We start from the raw sequence: 20431 nt of genomic DNA on the forward strand, positions 1-20431 counted from the left end.
TCCAATCACAATAGAAATTCCCAGAAATGGAATCACATAAGCTAAACACGGCGGTAAGGGTTCATTTATGTGCTTATTTTTACGCATAATTTCAGAAAGAGGGTTCACTATAACAAGATTAACCGTGAATGACTTGAGAGATGGGTGGCTAACTCACGAATCATTCAAAATACTCAGCTCTCCAAGTAAAGTGAGTAAGAGAAAAAGTTCTTTTGAAAAGAGCCACCGAGAGTGAAAATCCCATACAGAATCTTAATTTTAAACTATTTTCTAAAAGAACCATATTCACAAATCATACGAGTCGGTTAATAACTTTTAATTAAAGTTGTATTCATACAAACTGTTGTTGTACACCACCTGAGACCTTTTTCATACGAAACACCAGAAAAATGCGATAAGTTTGGTTGGAGGTTGAAATAGCGGCAACAACAATAATAATATTAATAACGATCATTCCAGCTCGATGTGGGCCGATGGATTGGTGGATGATAGGTAGAGGTGCCAAGCAAAGCAGTGCGAAAAAAGCGCAGAGTCCAAGTGTCAGTGATTACGATGGGAAATGTGTAAATTTGATTCGATGGATCCCACAAGCAATAAGTTGAACGTAGAAGTTACATAGCTCGGCAGCAGCAGCAGCAGCAGTACCAGGCCAAGTGGGTGCCCCAGGGGTGCCTTAATACGAAACGTGGGTGACGAACACCATACGGTTACAACAAGTAAGAAAGTGTCACGTTGTGGTCAACGAGAGATATAAAAAAGTGGGACCACCCACACCAGAAGATTTGCGAAAAGTGGTGGTAGTGTAGAAGAAAAAAAATCCGTGAAGAAGAAGATAACAACGAAACGAAAAGTAGTGCAGAAACCTGAAGAAAATGAGCTGGCTTCGGTCCAGCCCGCTGCGGCAAAGTTTCAGCAAAGCCGGTGGAGGCAGCGGAAGTGGCGCCAGCAGTCGCGGAGGCAACTCCACTAACGGAACCGTCCGGGCGTTTGATGCGTCTGAGTGCGATCCGAAGGCGTGCTACGATAGTTTCTGTATCCACTGGCAGCAGGCGTTCGAGATCATCCAGCGGTCGGAGGTAAGCTTATTTAGGGAGTATGTTAATTTTTGATTGAGGGACAGCAGCTGGGTTTCTGATGTGTATTGAAATTTAAATTTGATCATTTGTTTGTTGAATCGTTTAGAAAAGTTTTGATGTAAGATCAGTGCAACAGGTTCTGATTATGTATAGCAAATTCTGAAATCAAACATTTATTATAAAGCAACTATTGAATCGATTCATGTTGTTTTTATGTCACAGCGCACACTCTTAAACCTGTATAAGCCTGAGTGAAAGCAAAATACTAAATCCCTCACCAACGGATTAAAATACAGCTTTGTCAGTGTAAATACTCGTACACAAATAGTCAGTGACAAGAGTTAGTAATTCTGTTTTCCATACAAAATGTACAAGTTTGGGAATCTGTATCTCAGCGGCTGGTAGTCCAAACAAGCTAACCAGAAGTTTTGTCTGTGACGAATACATCAAATTTGATTCATTTTTCGAAGAGTTTCAGAGGGTTGTTCAAAGACAAATGTAAGTAATGGAGAGATTTCTTTATTAAACTTTAAAACGGTAAGTTGTGGGTTCACTTTCAAAAGCTACGCAAATTTGCAGAACACATCAACTTCTTTCACTTACCGTCTTCAAATAAAATTGAATAATCTCTTGGTTACTTGCTTATGCCTTTAAAAAAAACCCTTTGAAACTCTTTAAAAAATGACTGATACGTAAAGATTTCACTAAAGACAAAACTTAAGGTTATTTGCAGCTCGTCATCATAATTTCAGCCAATTCAGACTACCAGAATTTGAGATACATATCGCGAAACTTGGAAATTTTGCATGGAAAACCGGATTTGGTTACTAACTTTCGTCACTCACTGTATATAGTTTCTAAAAGTGGTCAGAGGAGCTCGGGAATATTACACTTTTTTATATTAAACTTTGGGAGGGATTATTAGAGTATGTTTAAAACTACAAATCAACTTTAATACTTCACTTTTTGCAAAAAAAAATAAAATACTAAAATCACTAAGGTGAGCAAATACCTTTAAACTCTAATATGTGTTGCTTATCTTGACAGATAGGCCTATTTCGTCTGCGACTTACAGACTTCTTCAGTGTCGAGGAATTATTTCGGGTTCGGGAATATTGCTGTAACTAGGGTGATTGGGTCACTTTTCATTAGTAAATTCAGAAGAATCTAAAAAAATGCATGAGATTGTTTTTTTTTCATACAAAAGAGAACATCCGATTACAGCACATGTAAATTCTGTAATTGCCATATTTTATATTTCGCCTTTTTTTCACTGTTTAACAATTTGGGCCCAGTTAAAAAATACAGGATAGTAAATCCAGAATAAGTGTGTGAGTTATTCAAAATATTGTTTTCAGCTCTAAATTACTTGGGAACCTCCATGATTCACTTTGGCATGGGTTTTTACACGATCAAAGTGTTAGCTGAGACTTGAATTAAATTTCATATAAAGCATTTAGCCCATTACACGGTGACGTGATCAGAAAATCGCTTTTTTCATACTTTGAAAAAAAAAAAAAAAAACAACGGTGTCAATACATGTCAACGTTGGCAAATACTGCCACATATTTTTCTATTTTCCTTGAAAAGCAAAATAAAGATTATTTTGCCGTGAAATAAACTATTGATACATATTATTAAATTTGAATTGTGTCATATATAGGGTCGGTGTTCCCTTAGTGGACAGTCTCCTATAGTCGCACTGGTGTCTTTTTACGCCCGTTTTGTTATAAATCTTTAAAAAACATTTTTTTACATGAAGGTCAGGAGCTATTCATCTAAGTACCATTGATACACAGCTTGATTTTGTTCAAAAAATGATCGAAATAATTAGTTTTGCTAAAAAATTTAGCTCCCTTGCGCCTATAGTAAACCTATTGTTCCTATAGTAGCACTAATGAGAGAAACTTTTTTTATTTTACGAAATAATTGATGAATTAAGAACTTTTTTTACATCAAATGAAAGCTTTTGATCCACACTTTGTAGGAAACATATAAAAGTTTTGTAAAAATACAGTTTTAATAAATATTTTGCCAACGCCGTGATGCTAGTGCTACTATAGGAACAGAAATTAGAAATAGTGCTACTATAGGCACATGTATTCCTATAGTGGCACACGCGATAATAAATGCAAACATATGAGTTTTCGCAGCTTTCATATTATTCCCAAAAAACCAAGATAAAGAGCTTTCAGATGATGTAAAAATAATGACGATAACGTTATTTTTCGATTTTATACGAATTTTTGTTCTTAGCTATGCGGCTATTGGTACATCGACCCTATGTAAGAACATGTGAAATGTTTTTTTTTTTTCAAAAATGATATTCTTTTCAGTTATGTTCTCTACCGATTATTGCGATGTAACATTTAACCCTTTATAGGCGTGGACGACTTTTTTGCACTCTTTTTCTCTTCACAACAGTATAGTGTTTATTGTCTTGGAGATTATTTGCACTTCCAAATGCACCCACAAAGATTAGGATACCGGCCGGAAATGTAGTGTACACCTTCTAATACAACAGTGATTCTAGATAACAACTTCAATATATATCGAATGTATTTACACCGTGGTCAATATATTCTCATACACTTTTTCTTTTTTTTTGGTATAATTTTACTAAATGTAGGATAATCCTATGTTTTAGTATTTCACTGTAATCTGTTAGTATTAGACTGATGTAGAGTAGCTTGTTTGATAAATTAGAAAAATTAATTGCTATGATATGTGATGAAATGTCCATTGAAGTCATGTTTTGTAATTAAAATGAATTTTTGATCATATTGGTCTGGTTTATATGATAAAAATCAGAGCATTCATAAAAATGTTTCAGAAACTTTAATATAATCATATTGGGTTTTGAATAGATGAACATTGATAAAATTTGATAAACAGATGTGCGATAACTGCAGATTGATATTGGGTTTTGCCTATGAGCGTGCCGCTGGAAATATTTTTCGTAAAGTCTTGAGTTAATGAAACAAGTTTATAATTGAAACATTTCCAAAATATTTCCTGTAGTGAATCACTATTATAACACCTTTCAAAAATTATAATCACCAATGATGTCAGTTAGACAAGTGCGAAGTAATGTTTTTTTTCAAATTTGTATGATAATATACTGGACACGGTGTATGTAAAGCTAGTGGTCCCGGTAAATCTCGTTTTCCGAGTATTCCGGAGACTTTTTCAAACGTTTTCTTCGCACAATCGCGTCAGAACCCTAGATGAATGAGACAACAGTGAAAAAAACGTGCATAACCATTGAATTATAATTATGATTCAGACTACACCCTCATTATCTACGCACAAATAGCCAACGCAAGCTCCAATATACCAAACCCGACAACCCAACGTCAAGCAATCGGCGATGACAGAGAAGCGGTATCCCTATAACCTCCCTGAAAATGGCCCAAAACAAGGGTGAAACGTCGGTTGATATGAAGTGATTCCGTTTTTAAATTTATTACTGACCGAAAAGCCAATCCAAGAGGGACCAAAGTACACGTCCACCGGTCGTCTTCAAATTCAGCTCAATTATATATGTTGGTGACTGTTCCAAACACTACCCATAATCCGGAAGCATTTTGGTCAACCGATTTTCCTCGAGAAAGTATGTCATGAAAACAAGAATATCCTTGCGATATTGTAAACTATTTCAAGTATTTTTTGCCACATTGGCCATATTTCGGAAGTCTTCCGGACACTTGATTCCTCTGAAAAAGTGGCTATGAACGGAACAATTATGACACAAGGTTTGGAACATATTAATCTTCAAGATTATGTGGATCACATATTCAGGAGACTTTTTCAAGCACTTTCGGTCACATTGCCATTTTCTGCAAATCTTCCGAGCACCTGATTCGCTCGGGATCTTCCGTAAACGGATCAGTTATAAAACAAGACTTACGATACATAAATCATCAAGTGCCAAGATAAAAAGAGCACTGCATTATTTTTTTCAAGAATTTATTACACCATTTTTTTTCAGGGATTCTTTGAGATTTGTTTTGCATATTTTTTCATGTACAGTATGGCCCATAAAAAAAATGCGAAAATTGTTTGAACGTGAAAATAGCATCCACAAGCGTTATTTTCATTGTTTTTGTGAGTGAATGTAATTTCTGATTACTGTAGTATATTCTGACATAACTTCGCTATATAGGAGAATTTTTGTCAGATTTTTCTTACTGTCCTAAATAATGTAGTAAAGCAAAGAAGTTTAAAGGTTTTGTCCGCTCAAGGTAAGAAATAGCCTCTGATTGTCGTATACTCTGGTGATAAACTTTCCACCATCGAAAATCACACTTTATTGTTGAAAATTTGAGTTTGTTTCATGTCAGAGGATGGAGGAGTTCTTAGAGAACGTGTTTTTCATGGTCACAATAAAATATTTTGCCAGAGTCATAGTTTTGAGGGCGTTTGCATCTCATAAGTTTGATATGTCTTTATTTTTTGTGAAAGTTCAATAAAAAAAAATATCGAGGTCTATAACAGTTTTTTGAGAATGAATTTTGTTCCTTCGGTTACACAATGGTCGGGCTCCATATAAAGGGGCGGCCAAAACTACCAAAAACTTTTTTGAGATTTTCATGATTTTTTTAATTTTAAAATATACCTCATGTGTTATATTATTATGATCCTTAACTGAAATTGAACTAAAATTTAAATTTCTATGACTTTTATGACGGCAAACCGGCTGAAGTCAAAAAATTGAAAAATGTGACTATAAAACAAAGCACAATATTTATAATTTAGGAATGCAATATTTCCGCAAAGTTACCCACTATCTGAAAGCTTATGGTTCAACACTTTTATCGAGCATGAGGATGGAAAAAATATTTGGTTGAAGTTTTTATACTATTCAATATTACACTTTAGTAATTTTGATGATTTTGAACATGAAAAACAACTCTTGTCGCGTCATGTCGCCGCCATTTCGAATATTGCACATCAAAAAGCATCCTTAGATCTCACAAAAAACCTTTAAAATTTTTGCAGAAATTTGCTGATTTGCAAGTTAGAGCTATTTGAATAATTCAATATTTTACATATATTTTGACGATATTTTCCATACAAAGTTTATTTAAAATATATTTAACCACTATTCATACACATTTTGATCAAACTCGATCAAATATAAACAAAATTTAAGCTTTCAGTCCAGTTTGATAACAATTTAAATTAAAAAAAAAAGCTTTTTTTCAAAGTTACGTAATTTGTGAATAACTCCTTCTGAAACAACAAAAACGCCAAAGAACATATTCAGATTACATATTTCATCGATTAAGGCGATAAAAATAGTTTTGGCCAAACTTCACTTTTTTCCGACCATTGTGGGTTAGAGACAATTTATATCAATACTAGCTCATAGATTTTGAGCAAAACAGAGCCGCATATCACACTCATATGAAGCTTCAACCATGGCTCTCCAAAATCATCCGTTTTTTCGAAAATATGTTTAAGTCTCCAATGACTCAGATATGAACCAATTCTATCGTTTGACATGCGCGAATGTTGGAGACAAGGCATGTGAAGAATCTCACGCCATCGTTGATGTTTTAGAAGCTTTCATCACAAAGATATCGAACTCGATGACCGCATGATAAAATTTATAGGTATGCTTCACATTCCTCTCTAGTAAGGTGAAAGTTACAGATAAAAATCATGTCCAAAGCGAAATACTGAGTCTAAATAGATTGAACAATACAAATGATGAATAACATTTATGTTTCGTTCACATTTTCTATATAAAAATTACCATAAAACATAATATGACGATTTTTGCATTTTTTATGGGCCATACTGTAGGTAATCCATTAGTAATTGATTCAGGACATTTGCAAGAATTTTACCATAGAATGGACTGGATAATATACTCGTGGAGAACATGCCTGTGGAGCCGGCCTTCTGATACAGATTTTTTTTCTAAATTTCTTCCGGTGATTCCTTTAAAACAGTTATTTTGAATTTTATCTGAAATTCTGTCAGAGATTTCTCCAAGCGTTGCCACTAAAACTGCTCTGCATTCTTGGTTTCGTGTTTGAAAAAAATCCAATGTTCTTAGTTTATCATTTTTGATGAATCTCCAAAATGCTTGATTTACAGAATCTTGATTATTAATTTGTGACAAACACAGTCTTGTTTTATAATTGATTTATTTTTGAACTTATCCCCGAGCAAATCAGATGCTAGGAAGACTTCCAGAATACGGTAAATGTGACTGAAAGTGACTCCTAAGTATATGATCCAAATAATCTCGAAGATTGATGTGTTCCAAACCATGTGTCATAACTGTTCCGTTCATGGCCACTTTTGCAGAAGAGCCAAGTGTGCGGAAGAATTCCGGAATATATAAAATGTTGCAATCATTGTTTTAGCTGATCCGTTTATGGTTACTTTCCTGAGCAAATTAGTTGCCCGGAAGCCCTCGGAAATGTAATCAAGGTGATTAAAAATGCTTGAAATACCCTTCAACATACTTGATTTAACTTATCTTGTAGATTGGTATGTCGCAAGCCTTGCTTCATAACCGGTCCATATATGGCCACTTTCCTGAGAGAACCGGGAGCCCATAAGACTTCCGGAACGTGGCCAATGTGACCAAAACGATTTAAATAGTCTGCAACATAACTTGATTCGTAAAACCTTGGAAATTGATATTTCGCAAGAGAGAATCACAATACTTCCGGAATGCGGCCAATGTGACCAAAAACGATTGAAATTGTTTCCAACGTACTTCATTCGTAAAATCTTGAAGATTGATATGTAGCAAGCCTTGCAAAAGACTCGAAGACTACCAAAATGCAGCCAAAGGGACCAAACATGTCCTAAGTGGTTTAAAGTGACCTCTTTTAGATAAATCATGAAGAATGGCATTTTGTAAGTGGATCATCATCCTGGAAAAAACCTACCCCACTGCACCCCGGAATAACTCCGGAACCATGTGGCCAATATCATGTTCTGCTTGACATATGGCAGGCAGATCGGACTAGATGAATTTTTGGCGTTCTAAAGATACAATGAAAACTCCATCAATTCTGATTTTTCATATGCTATTTTAATACAGATGTATCGTCTAATAGATAAGTTCCATTATCACAGAGAATAATGCAAAAATTGTAATATTTCGAATACATTGGGCACCTTTTTCTGGGACCATTAAAAACACTTGGTCCAGTCTGTCTGAACATCGATCATATGGAAACTAGAGCCGTGATCGGTTTCATTGGTGGTAAAATTTTGATTATGATTTTTTGAGTCGTTCTACGAATGCTCAACGAAATATTTCTGATAAGTTCCCTAGAATATGTCTGATTAAACCCCTGGAAAGTTTCTGAGAAGAACCTTCGAAGGTTTGTGATAAAAATCTTGGACAGTTTCTAGCCACGATACTGGAAGGTTGTTGAAGAAAATACTGGTAGGATTCTCATGGGAATCCTGAAAATATTATAATGAGCATCCTGGAGGAATTTATATTAGAATTCCGAAATTTCAGACGAGATCTCTGCAATGTTTCTAGTGGGGATCCAAGCTTGTAAAGAATCGTTGAAAGATTCAATTCGAATACTAGAAGAATTATCATGAGAATCCAGGAAAAATTCTGATTAAAATCAAAAAAGATTTTTGATAAGAATCCAGGAAAGATTCGTGTCAGAATATTGGAAGGATTTGGTTACAAATCCCAAAAAAAGCAATGTTCGTCATATTTGAATCTTCCCTAGACTTAGAGTTCGTCTTCAGTGTCGTGCACTAAGCTAAGTCCAGTCAATTCAGTTGTGGTCAAAATATGTGTAGCTGTTAAAGGATACAAACTCTAACTCTAGTAGAATTAGAAGTTATAATACTGAATTCGGTTTTCATTTACTTACAGACATTCCACTTAACAACTCAAAGATTCATTTTAACAAAATATCAGATTTTTAAATTATTTTTATCTTTTGCGACTATTTTTTATAGACAAAACATTTACAAAGGAACTAGAAAAGCACAAAAAAACTAATGTTCCATCAGAATAACTTGCTGTGATGGCTCTTATTATTTAGTTAATGGCCTCTAATGGGGACCATAAACTTTTCTTGTAGCATAACATTAAAATGATTTGTCATAGTACTTCGCTTCCGTCAGTCTAATGCGTCACGTGAAGACTTATAGAAACACTTTCACCACTCATATTTCCTGACTTGATGAGCTACTACAATGAAAATAATGACTAGAGAAACATGGACTAGCTGCTCCTCAATATTTAATGACATTAACTGCGTTTTAATTGACGCTCAAGTTTATTCAACCTTTAGTTCGAAGGCTAGGGTACTTGTTCAATACATGCGGTATAGTAATTTCGACAGCTGTGAGGCTAAGCCATGGTCAAATTCCAGTATGGTCCAGGATCTGGATGGAATAAATAGTTCCTTAGCTTTCGTGGCTTTTATTGAAACCTTATTCATAGTGCCTGGGCCAGAATATAACAATGCAAATTTTATAATTTTGGCAGAGACAACTTTCAATAGAGCATCTCTTTGAACTCTGAGCTGAGAAGTTGGCTTTGTTTTATTTGGTCGAATTTATTTTAATATGCCGAATATCGTGATAGTTGGAAAAGTTGGAACTAAATGTTCACACCGAAAAACTAAACAGTACATATACTTTGCTATTGAATTGAATGGTCAAATCGTAGCGAAATTTTGTGAAAAAGTTACATGTCTTCTCGATGAGAATCGAACTCGTGTTCGCTAGATAGGGCGCGTTACCACTACGCCACGAGAGGACTCATGGACGCACCTGAATTCGATTTAAACTCTTCAAACGATTTTCGATTGTTGAGCGTCATGTTGACCAATTTTTCAAATAATCTTTGACCCATCACTTGATACCTGTATTAATGTTATGTATTATAATGTTATTCAGTTTCCTTGTGAGTCAGGACCGTTTTTTCGCGTGAGTCAAGAACGTTTCTATCTCACGTGGTTTCTTCCTTAATATGCACAATATTCTCTTTTTCTTAACACAACAACCAACATCTGAACTAAATTCTTCAGCAAATGCATGTTGTAACGCCCATCGATCAGTATTCAGTTCAGACATTAAAAAAAAACAACCACATTTCAAAAGTACCCAATCATGTTGTCCGCTGTAAAAATAACAACCGCAAAAAACGTCAATCAAAAATGTGTAAATGAAATGACACACATTCGATTCATTGGCTTTTAATTTTCGACGCACTTTGTGGCAGCAACTGCCAATGGAATGACTTTTCAAACTGAAGGAGGAAAAAGTGTAAATTTCGCCCGGTTCGGAGGCTTGTTTGTGTGGCGAAAAGTAATAAATCCATAGTTTTTCTCCTAGTTAAAAAAACACTGACAAAAATGGGTTGCACTGTTATTTTTTTGCTTCGCAAACTTGGACTTGCGTTGTTAATGATCTAGAAAAGTAGAAACCAGTGTTGTCATAAAAGCCTTACGAGGAGCACAGTAGAAAACTTGAACAAAATAAATGTGAGAAGCGATCTCGCTGGCCTTGCTCCAATTTGTTCAAGGTGTAGCAAACACAATGCAGCATTACAGCGAAACAAATTGTAAGAATTTGCATCTCGAAAACTTTGAATTCAATTGAACGGTGTGGTTCGGGTTTTCACGAACTTTATCAACGTGACCTCCCTTCACCGTATAGAAATGGTTTTCAATTATACTGTAGAGGGCTTCAAAACCCATTCCAAAGTGGAATTTTTACCAAGTCTAATTCAAGAAACCAACGGCACACTTTCCAGCATTATCGACAATACGAGTCCCACTTTGGGAGGAATTTCAGTTGTTCCATACCTCTCCATATCAAGTTGCATCGATGGAGCTTTATTCTCTCACACGCTTTTTCTCATTCATCAATAACCCATGCTGAATAAGGAGACACCTTTTGGACAGCGCGTGCGGCGGTGTGAAGTCGGACCAACAAACCCCGCAAAAGCATTTCGACGGCAATTGAATTGAGAAAAAAAAATGGACAATCTATCTAGTTTTGAATTGGGGTTTTCTTATAGTTAGTTATTACATACGTTGTGCCATTCATTCTCTGTTTTCAAGTCATATCAACTTTAATAAATTCAAATAACTTAATAATTGTTTGATTTGGGTTAATGCACTCAAATTATATTATTTGTAGAAAGATAGACAGATGCACTGTTTTTAGATTTTGACTTTTTTTTGTTGTTTACGGAAAAAATGACAAAAGGTAGAAACTCCATTTTTTTAAACTGAGATTTCGACACTGATTTTTTCTTAGCCTAAGCCCTTGGAAGATCTCCCAGTACCGAACACCTAAGCGACAAAATTCATAACTCTGAAATGATTGGTTTCATGTGATCTTGTCACCTATTTATGATATATATCATTATTTTTGTTGTAGTAAACAAGCCGATATGTAATTTTTTATCGATTTACAAAAAATATAAATTATTCAAAAATGCATGCAGATATCCAGATACTTCATATATTTTGTATTTATATTGTATATATGAAGTATATATTTTGTATTTGAATTGAATTGATGACCTTTCTGTCACACTACTAACTTGTATAAGAAAAATAAAACGATATGTGACTGCTGCCGGTCAGTTGAAGTTATGCTGCCAGCTTGTTGATGCAGACTTGAAATTATTCATGCGAAAATGGACCCAGTTTGGGGTCGCCTCAGCAATGGGGCTTTTCGAGTTATAACTGTCATATTGTCATTCTTTTCTCTACGTTTGCCATCGTGCGTCAAACTAAAACTTGTCGGGAGATAAAGCTGGACTTTCGCAAATAGTTTGCGAATTGATCAACGGTGATTTGAAATTGTCGTGATTACTTTTATACGTGGGCCTAATTATTTCATTATTTCATTTCAATTTCTTCTAATGCCTAGATTTGGGCCTGGCTCGTGGGCGTGGTGCCGGGCATTAGCGATAGCTAAATGAAGAGCCGCATGACGGCATGCCTGCATAACCATTTCGCGCATTATACGTGTGCGATATTTTTTTTACTACATTTATGTTTTGGGTCGCTGCTTCCAATGACTGAGCGAACGTTCCCTTTCTTGTTGCCCTCTGTGGACTGTGTAACGCAGTGGGCTCGTTAGTAAATAAAATTATAATAATCAATTGAAGCTTCAAAATAAAGTCGATCTTCTCTGGTTGAAAAAGTAAAGGAATATTTCGACTCATTGGATTTTACTGGTTTGTATTGCTCATTACAAAATGTTCATTTTCGTAGGGTTCGTGGCCGTGCGGTTGGCGGCGTCAGTCGTTCAGGCGTATTGTGCCATGAAGTGTGGGTTCGATTCCCGCTCCAGTCGGTGGAAACTTTTCGTCATTGGGCTACTGGGTGTTTCGTGTTGTCCGTTGCCTAATGTTTGTGATCGTTCAGTCTGTGCAGCCTTGAGCTGAAGACGGTGTAAATTGTCTTTTTTTATCAGTATAGCAGTAGAATCTTGTACCGAGAAAAAAATTACTGGATGAAAACACATTGAGAAACAAACTATGGATTACAGAGGTGTTCCCAATGCGGTGGGTTTGTTCCGGTCTTCAGCCAATATTATCCTCAATCATATGGCTAACCAAAACTTCTACTGAACGTATCCTATGGCCTTACCCTTGAGAGGTCGTACAGTCTTCTGCATCTTCAATTATTCACTCCTTCCCTTTCCCTAGCATTCGCAAGGACGTGGCCAGGACACCTTTTGATTGTCAAATGCGTCAATCTTGTCTAGGAGCCAAGAATTAATTCCAAAATTCTGGTTTTGGTAACGGACGGGAAGGAGGCAACCCTCATACAATGGTCTAGGACTGTACCACCTACGAATTTGCGCGAATTGCTCAATTCTAATGCTATTGTTACTGGATAAAAACATTGAAATCATGCAATTTCCTAAAAAATCGAAAAGAACTGGGAGGAATTCCATATTAAAATTTATATTACTATGTGGAAGGATCATTGGACTTTAAAGTGGCTCTGGCAGCACGTTACAATCTAGTTGGGAGATTTCTATCTTATGAATTAATAATCTTCTCTGGAAAACAAATCGGGAAGAATTCCTTGGAGGATCTCTAGGATAATCATAGCAGTAGGATTAGCTAGACCAAACTTTAACCCATGATTAATATTTTGGGGGAATCCTTGCGCAAACCAATGGAGTAATTCTAGAAGAATTTCCAGGATAATGTTTAGTTAAATTCATTGAGAGAATTTTCTGCTGCTCTTACTTCAAGAATTCCTCTTTAGAACCCTGAATTTCCTTCAGAGATTGAGAAATTCATGGAGAAAATCGTGGAAAACTTCTTTAAAGTAATGCATGGCGCAATCTCTGAAGGAAATCATACTGCAATACACCCGATTCTGTTTTTGCACGGATTTTTTTTTACACGGTGTAAAAAAAGTTTCCATACATTTTTTTTTTCGCAAAAACCTTATTTTTGCATGAAACGTCGAGAAATGGTATTACTTTTTTTGCACGGTTTTTGAAATTTTGAACTGAAAACTTTTTTTGCACGGTACGCATCCCCCGTGCAAAAACAGAATCGGGTATACATTGAAATGAATTTCTCGTATAGGTCCTGGATCTCTGGAGTGATTCTTGAAGTAATCTCTAAATGAATTCCTCTATCATCCCATACAGAACTTCTTAGGCGATACTCTGAAAGAAGATTTCGATAAATCTTTGAATCCTTGAAATACATACATCGATACATTTTTTGCGGAAATGCTTGAACCACAGATAACAGACGTTTAAGTCCGATCGTGAAATTGTGTGAGACAATTTAACGGTCATTTTAATTGGCAACATCGTGGTGGCACTTTTATTGCTTAATTCCCATGACGTGGTGTGATGAGTATAAAATATTTCGAGATACAGTTGAATTCCGTTTTTTTCCGTCGAAATTTTCAGTTGTCAAAAACGGAAACGTGCCAAAATCTGAATCCATGTTGTTAATATCGAAAATATCATTTGTACGTTGTTTACATCATCATTATGGAATCAGATGATGGCCAGACTTTCGATCAATACACTTCGAAGCAATTTTCTATAAGATAGGACTATGTTTTAAATGTATAGACTATATTACTATACGTCATACTTATTGTGACAGACGTTCCACACACTTTTTATAGCTTAAATATCTTTAATGATACTTTTCAAGCTTTAGGTATGCTATTTGCGGGGGCCCAAATAGCCGTAGCGGTAAACGCGCAGCTATTCAGCAAGACCAAGCTGAGGGTCGTGGGTTCGAATCCCACCGGTCGAGGATCTTTTCGGGTTGGAAATTTTCTCGACTTCCCAGGGCATAGAGTATCTTCGTACCTGCCACACGATATACGCATGCAAAAATGGTCATTGGCATAGTAAGCTCTCAGTTAATAACTGTGGAAGTGCTCATAAGAACACTAAGCTGAGAAGCAGGCTCTGTCCCAGTGGGGACGTAACGCCAGAAAAAGAAGAAGAAGTATGCTATTTGTATAGGCCATGTAAAAACAATAATCGCATAATTGACCTTTATTTTTCATTTATTCGTGATCTGAAAAATTCCTCAAGATATTGAGCTATTCATAAGAAACGTATTTAAAAACAAAAATTCTAGCTGTTACAAAACAGAGTATTTTTTCTAATTTAATGAACAAAAATAAAACCCTTTTGTCTAGTAACACATATATTGAACTTTTCATCCACACATATATTGAAATCCAATCCAGATGGTTATTAAATTAATTAACTCATAACGCGTGGTAAAGATGGATAAATTACACTGCAGAACACGTTTTGGTCTCAAGCATCAAAATACCGCTATTTACTTGTTTACGGGTTGCTGAATTTATTTCCGTATTCAAAAATATCATAGCGCGTCTTGTTTTTGAGATATTCACTGTTGAAAATGCAAAACTTGACTATTTCAACCAACTTGCATGCAAGTTTGTCAGCTTGTACGGCAATTTACTTGCTTAATTTGTCACACCATTCAAACTTCATGGCCTTCCTCCATCTATACACTGCCTCAATACAGTTGTTGTGGAAGCGATGTGGGTATGACAGGCAAACAGTTTCAACACAAAATTAATCGAACTCGCTCTGTGCGCATGTGTAGCATACACGAGATGAATGATGTGGGTTATGAAAATAGTCCGCGTGATCTGTGGGGATTTGAATTCAAAACTTGAAATCAACTGAGTTATTGTGGATCACCAGGTGGCTCGGTAGCTTAGTTGCTAAAGTGCTCGTCTAGCATACAGGAGTCCTGGGTTCAAATCCCAGCCGAGCACGTGGATTTTTTTTCATAATTTCACCCATAATTTAACCATCTTTACCACGCGTAATGAGCCCTTTTGTCTTTCAAATCAAAGCGTCAAATTCGACAACAGACGGTTATTTGAAAAAGGCTCTTCAAAATTATATATGACATCTCATAAAAAATGATTGACTACAGTCAAAAGGGGACACAGAAATAGCTGAAATCGATTGCTGTTCATAAAAACTATGATATTGACCAAGCCTTCAATAGGATTTTCCATAACAATATGGATGTAAAATTCTTCGAGAAATAATAAGAAAATTGTATAGAACTGTGATGCTTAACATGCAGCCCGCAAGCCGCTCGAGCTCTTCTAGATCCATAACTGTGCCCCTTTATTTCGTACATATACAAATAAGCTTCTTATCATTTCGATTTTAAATGAGTTTTAATTGTGTTTTAGAAGTTAACCCTTCAGTTGTCGCGTGGTTTGCCACCGTCAGAATCACCATGCTGATGCTGTATACAATGAGCGAGGTTTTTTCACCACTGTTTTACAAAATACAACAGCGCGACGACTGAAGTGTTAAGCTGGTATGTTATAAATCAGCCATATACATTTAACAGAAATTCGCTGGATCCGGTGTCTGAAGGTGTAGCTATATATCTGAAGGTGCTCGCTAGGAATCCACAGGATTTTTCTTAGGGGTCGTCCATTAACTACGTGGTTATTTTTTGGATTTCTAGACCCCCTCCCCCTCGTGGTATTTTGTCCATGTAAAAAAAAATGTATGGACTGTGGTCCATGGAAAGACACTCCTCCCCCGCCCTTTAGAATTTCGCGCTTTATGGACGACCCCCTACAACTATTCGGATCTTGTATTTTATCTTTATCAACGAGATTTTTGGCCCTGGGCTAGTTCATCTCGGGACCACGTTACTTCCTATCCGAAGGAAGTTGTCACTATAACTTTTACGACAAAAGTGACTATTTTGGGATGGGATTGGATCCCAGGTCCTTGGCGTAAGAAGCGTGTGTTCTAACCACTACACCAGGTCCGTCACCCCCAGATAAGAATTGATATCTACTCTAGAGCTAGCTAGAAATTTTGAAGATATCGCGTATAATTTTAAGATTTTGCTGTGAACAGCGGCAAAAATGTAAATTATCAAGTCTCCGATGGAAATGCTTAAACGTTCATAGGGATTCCCCAGACTACCACTAGCAATCTCCATATTCCTCTGGAAACCTTTTCAAAAGTCTCAATTTTTTTTTCAATATATTTGTAATACAACTAGAAATCCACAGTATGCCGTTAGAAATTTTCAGGACAGGACGCCTTAGAAATCGTCACATTTTGTACAGCATCCCCAATAACTAATTATACATTCTTAGGATCCTGCAAGGAACCCCTTATGACCGCTAAGAATACCCAGATTTTGCTCATTGACTTCAAGAATCCGCTAAAAATTCTGAATACGCTGAAAATAAGAACATAAGACCCCATAAGGAATCTCAAGAATCTAGCTAGAAGACTACTAGACCCAGTTAGGCATCAGCCGTATATCGTAAGGTACTATTTGATTACTTCATGCGGGCGGCTGGTATTTTATACCAGTTGGATTGTTATTTTTAATTGAACGTCATACAGAGTCTCTTTCGTATTTATCGCTCGCCATTAATGACCTTATTATGAATAAAGTGTAGTGGAGTTTTAAACGGCGTATAAAGGAAGCCGGTAGGTCACTTATTTCTATAACTTTTGTCATAGTTACGGATTATAGGTTGATAATGCAATGCAATGCATGTTATTCCACAATAAAAATAACGAGATGAAATTTATGATAGAAACTTTTGTGTGACTCAGAGACTTTTTGTTGTTCTTGCGTCAATGCTTGTGCTATGCTAACGACATACTCAATTGGGCTGGTCATACAGCGTGATTGCCAGAGAAGAGATGTTGGAGCTCTGTTGAAATTCTCATCGAGATTGATGACACTATGAAACGTTGCGAATACACGACCATCTATAATTAAATGAGCGCGAACATGATCCCTAGGATTACTAAATGGTATTTAAAAACTTTGAAAAAAAAAAAACGGATCCTTTTTCCAAATGTCTAAAAAAAGACACAACGATATTTACAAAAAATAGTAAATGGTATTTAAAAATGTTGAAAAAAAAAACGGATCCTTTTTGTTGCCAAAATCGGAGGGTGTCAAAAATGGAGCATGCTTAAATCGGAGCATTCCAAAAATGGAGCATGCCAAAAACGGAACCCCACTGTTTGCCGCAATACGCTGTGTGGCGGCACTTGTGATTCCAACGTGTATCAGTTTGAATATTAACACAGGTTTTCAGAAGATTTTTGTTCTAGCATAAACATCTGTTACCTGTGCCTGAGCTAATGTTTGACAAATTTTCTGTAGGAAACTCGAAAATTCATTGAAGAATGCTTGGAGAAATGCAGTTCTGTATTGTTTTCGTATGGAACCACTACAAACATACCTGCAGCCATAGTAGAGGAAGTGAGACGGTACATATAAGTTATTGGAAAATACGTGAGTCTAGAAATCCTGAAAAACGATGAATGTCATATTTTAATCGCTCCTCACTACAAATATGAATAGGACATTGGGATTGATCTCTTTGAAACTTGGGGAGAAAAGTGACCTTCGGGAATAAATTAGAAATTATTGATCACACATGGAGGAACCATGGAACTGTTACAGAACTGTTGAAGGAATCTCCAAATAATTTTCACAATTAGTCGCCAGAAGAGTTTATGGAATAATTCTGTTGGAATTTTCGCGCGAACATCTGAAGGTATTTCTAGAGCATTCCTTAAAGTGTTTCTTGAATCCTTCAAGATTGCCTGAAGGAATTCTTAGGAGTATCAGTAAAGGAATTTATAGAGAAAACTACAAAAGATATCCTCGTTTTTTTTAAATCATTACAGACGTTTAGTAAATTCAACCTAATGTCCATAAGTGAAGCTTACGTGTGCTATACGGCCATATACCAAAAGTACTATCTCTATTCATGCAGGAATGTCGGGATCTTTAGAGATTCCTACACGTATCCTTTGAAAAGATCCCAAAAGCACATGAAAAATGCTGTTTAATTCATGAGGGACGTTTTGAAAAAAAAAAAATCGAAAAATTTAGGAATTTCTGCACCAGTCCTCTGAGAAAATCGGCAAATCTTGTTGATAAAACACGTTTGTTAGAATCGTCTTAGGAATTTCTGCAGAAAAATCGAGAGGAGTATCTGGTTGATTCCTCATAAAAAATCGAGACAAATCCAAGAAAATTTCCTTAAAAAATCTCGGATAATTACTGAAGTTATCTCTGATAGACTTCTTGAAGAAATGTGTGTATGTTTCCCTGAAAAAAATCCTGCATGACTCGAGTGAGGTGAGTCCCCGTTTGATTTACACGGCGTGTCACTTCAACTCTCACCTCACTCCCCTCGTAGGATAAGCCCACTAAAGAAATATCTTAACCCATTGAGGGTATCCAAGGTTTAGTTCATGAAGGAATTTGTTAAGTAATCTGTGCAGATGTTTGTGGTAATGATTGTACATGTGTTTTCAGTTTTTCTGAAGTGTTACACAGATGAAAAGAAAGGTTTATAGATAAACAGGAGGTTGTTCCCTTTTTTGAAGTAAAAAATTCCGCCTGGAAGATGTAGTGTGTTAGGAGATGGATCAGCTGTGCTATTTTCAAGGAACAAGCAAGTTCTATCAGATGTCCGTAAAGGCTCTATGTCGTGAGTCGAAACATGCAGGGGTAAGGATGGGAAAATTTTGCCGGACAAATGTGAGGTGATTGAAAGGTGAATGGCGCCAAATATCAAGACAGCGGAAAAAATGTCTATGCAGTCTAGCGGTCGATGAAAACCAACCAATCCTTTGAAAAAAGTGAAGCATACAATTTAACAGCCAGATTGGCCATTTGGCCGACAAACTTGTCATATTTCAGCTCCGGCTGATAGGAAGAATTTTGCAAGCAGAGCAACTACAAGACTAGTGGAAGAAATTAGTTACATGCTCCATTTACAAGAATCGAGACAAGTTGTAGTCTGAGGAATTGCTAGGGATCACCATTCTATCTACAATGTATTATCCCAGACCATCTTCCGTCGTTTGTCAGCTTGAGCTTGAGCTTGGTTGGCCACCCGTGGATGCTACTCCAGTATCGCCAGATCAGCTGTACTTACACAAGGAACCAACCGAATGACTGCTTGGGACTAACAGGCATCCTCAGTGTATTTTTAGCGACAATGGTGCCTGCCACGTCAGAATGCAGACCAATGTGGGGAAGGGGGAGGAATTGATGATGCATTATACCGGCTCCCACGTAGACCGTATATACCACTGCATCTAAGCCAGTTCATGCGGGAGTGTATGGATTGGGGAAAAGGCATGGCAGAGAGGTTTGCTTTTGTGGTTAGCAGACTGCCTATGTATCAGGCGTAAGGAAAGGCATGCTCGTGGAAGAATGGAAGCGTTAGGGAAACTATTTCTTGTCTGTCTCGGGTTCTAGCGTTTGCTATGAACGAATAGTTTGAGTGATAGATTTAGAATGGAAGATAGAAGCAAGTGAGAGATATACAACTACAAAGTACGAGGAAAGGGACGATCCTGGGATTGAACCCATGACCCTTCTGCTTATGAAGCAGAAGCGGTAGCCATCAGACCACCAACCCCGTCATCTTCCGTCGTTTGTCAGCTACAGTAAAAGAGTTCGGGGTAAGTTATCAAGCTGACTTCAATGACTGCCGATCGATAACAGGCCAGATTTTTACTGTACGGAAAATTCTTCAAAATTGGTCCCATCCCAACGATTCATAGTATTGACCGCGTAGAGTTATAGAAAGTCAACTATTTTCGACAGAACCAGTCAATGTGTTTGCTTCGCGATATATGCAGCATTATGTTATATCGACCCCACTGTGCAATAATGATGCTCATCTGCCACCTCCACCAAGCTAACTGCACGTGGTGAACGTAAGTCAGCATTTCGATGCATTACGGATTAAATGCCAAAGCAGCAACCACCAACGCCATCGGCGTACATTTTGACGCATTTTGCATTCCAA

The 20431-nt window shown here is 36.7% G+C and overlaps 1 protein-coding gene across 5 annotated transcripts in view; it reads left to right on the top strand.

Annotated features, from left to right (window-relative positions):
• Window positions 1-20431, top strand: part of LOC5566304 (UPF0518 protein AAEL005291) — a 91238-nt gene that overhangs the window by 23114 nt on the left and 47693 nt on the right. For all 5 annotated transcript variants that reach the window (XM_021853492.1, XM_021853491.1, XM_021853494.1 and 2 more), the window contains exon 2: window positions 460-1076. In XM_021853492.1, the coding sequence (XP_021709184.1) occupies window positions 873-1076 (204 nt within the window). In that variant the 5' untranslated portion in view covers window positions 460-872. The remainder of the gene's footprint in view (window positions 1-459; window positions 1077-20431) is intronic.

This window comes from Aedes aegypti, chromosome 3, assembly GCF_002204515.2.
Source record: "Aedes aegypti strain LVP_AGWG chromosome 3, AaegL5.0 Primary Assembly, whole genome shotgun sequence".
Lineage (NCBI taxonomy): Eukaryota > Metazoa > Arthropoda > Insecta > Diptera > Culicidae > Aedes > Aedes aegypti.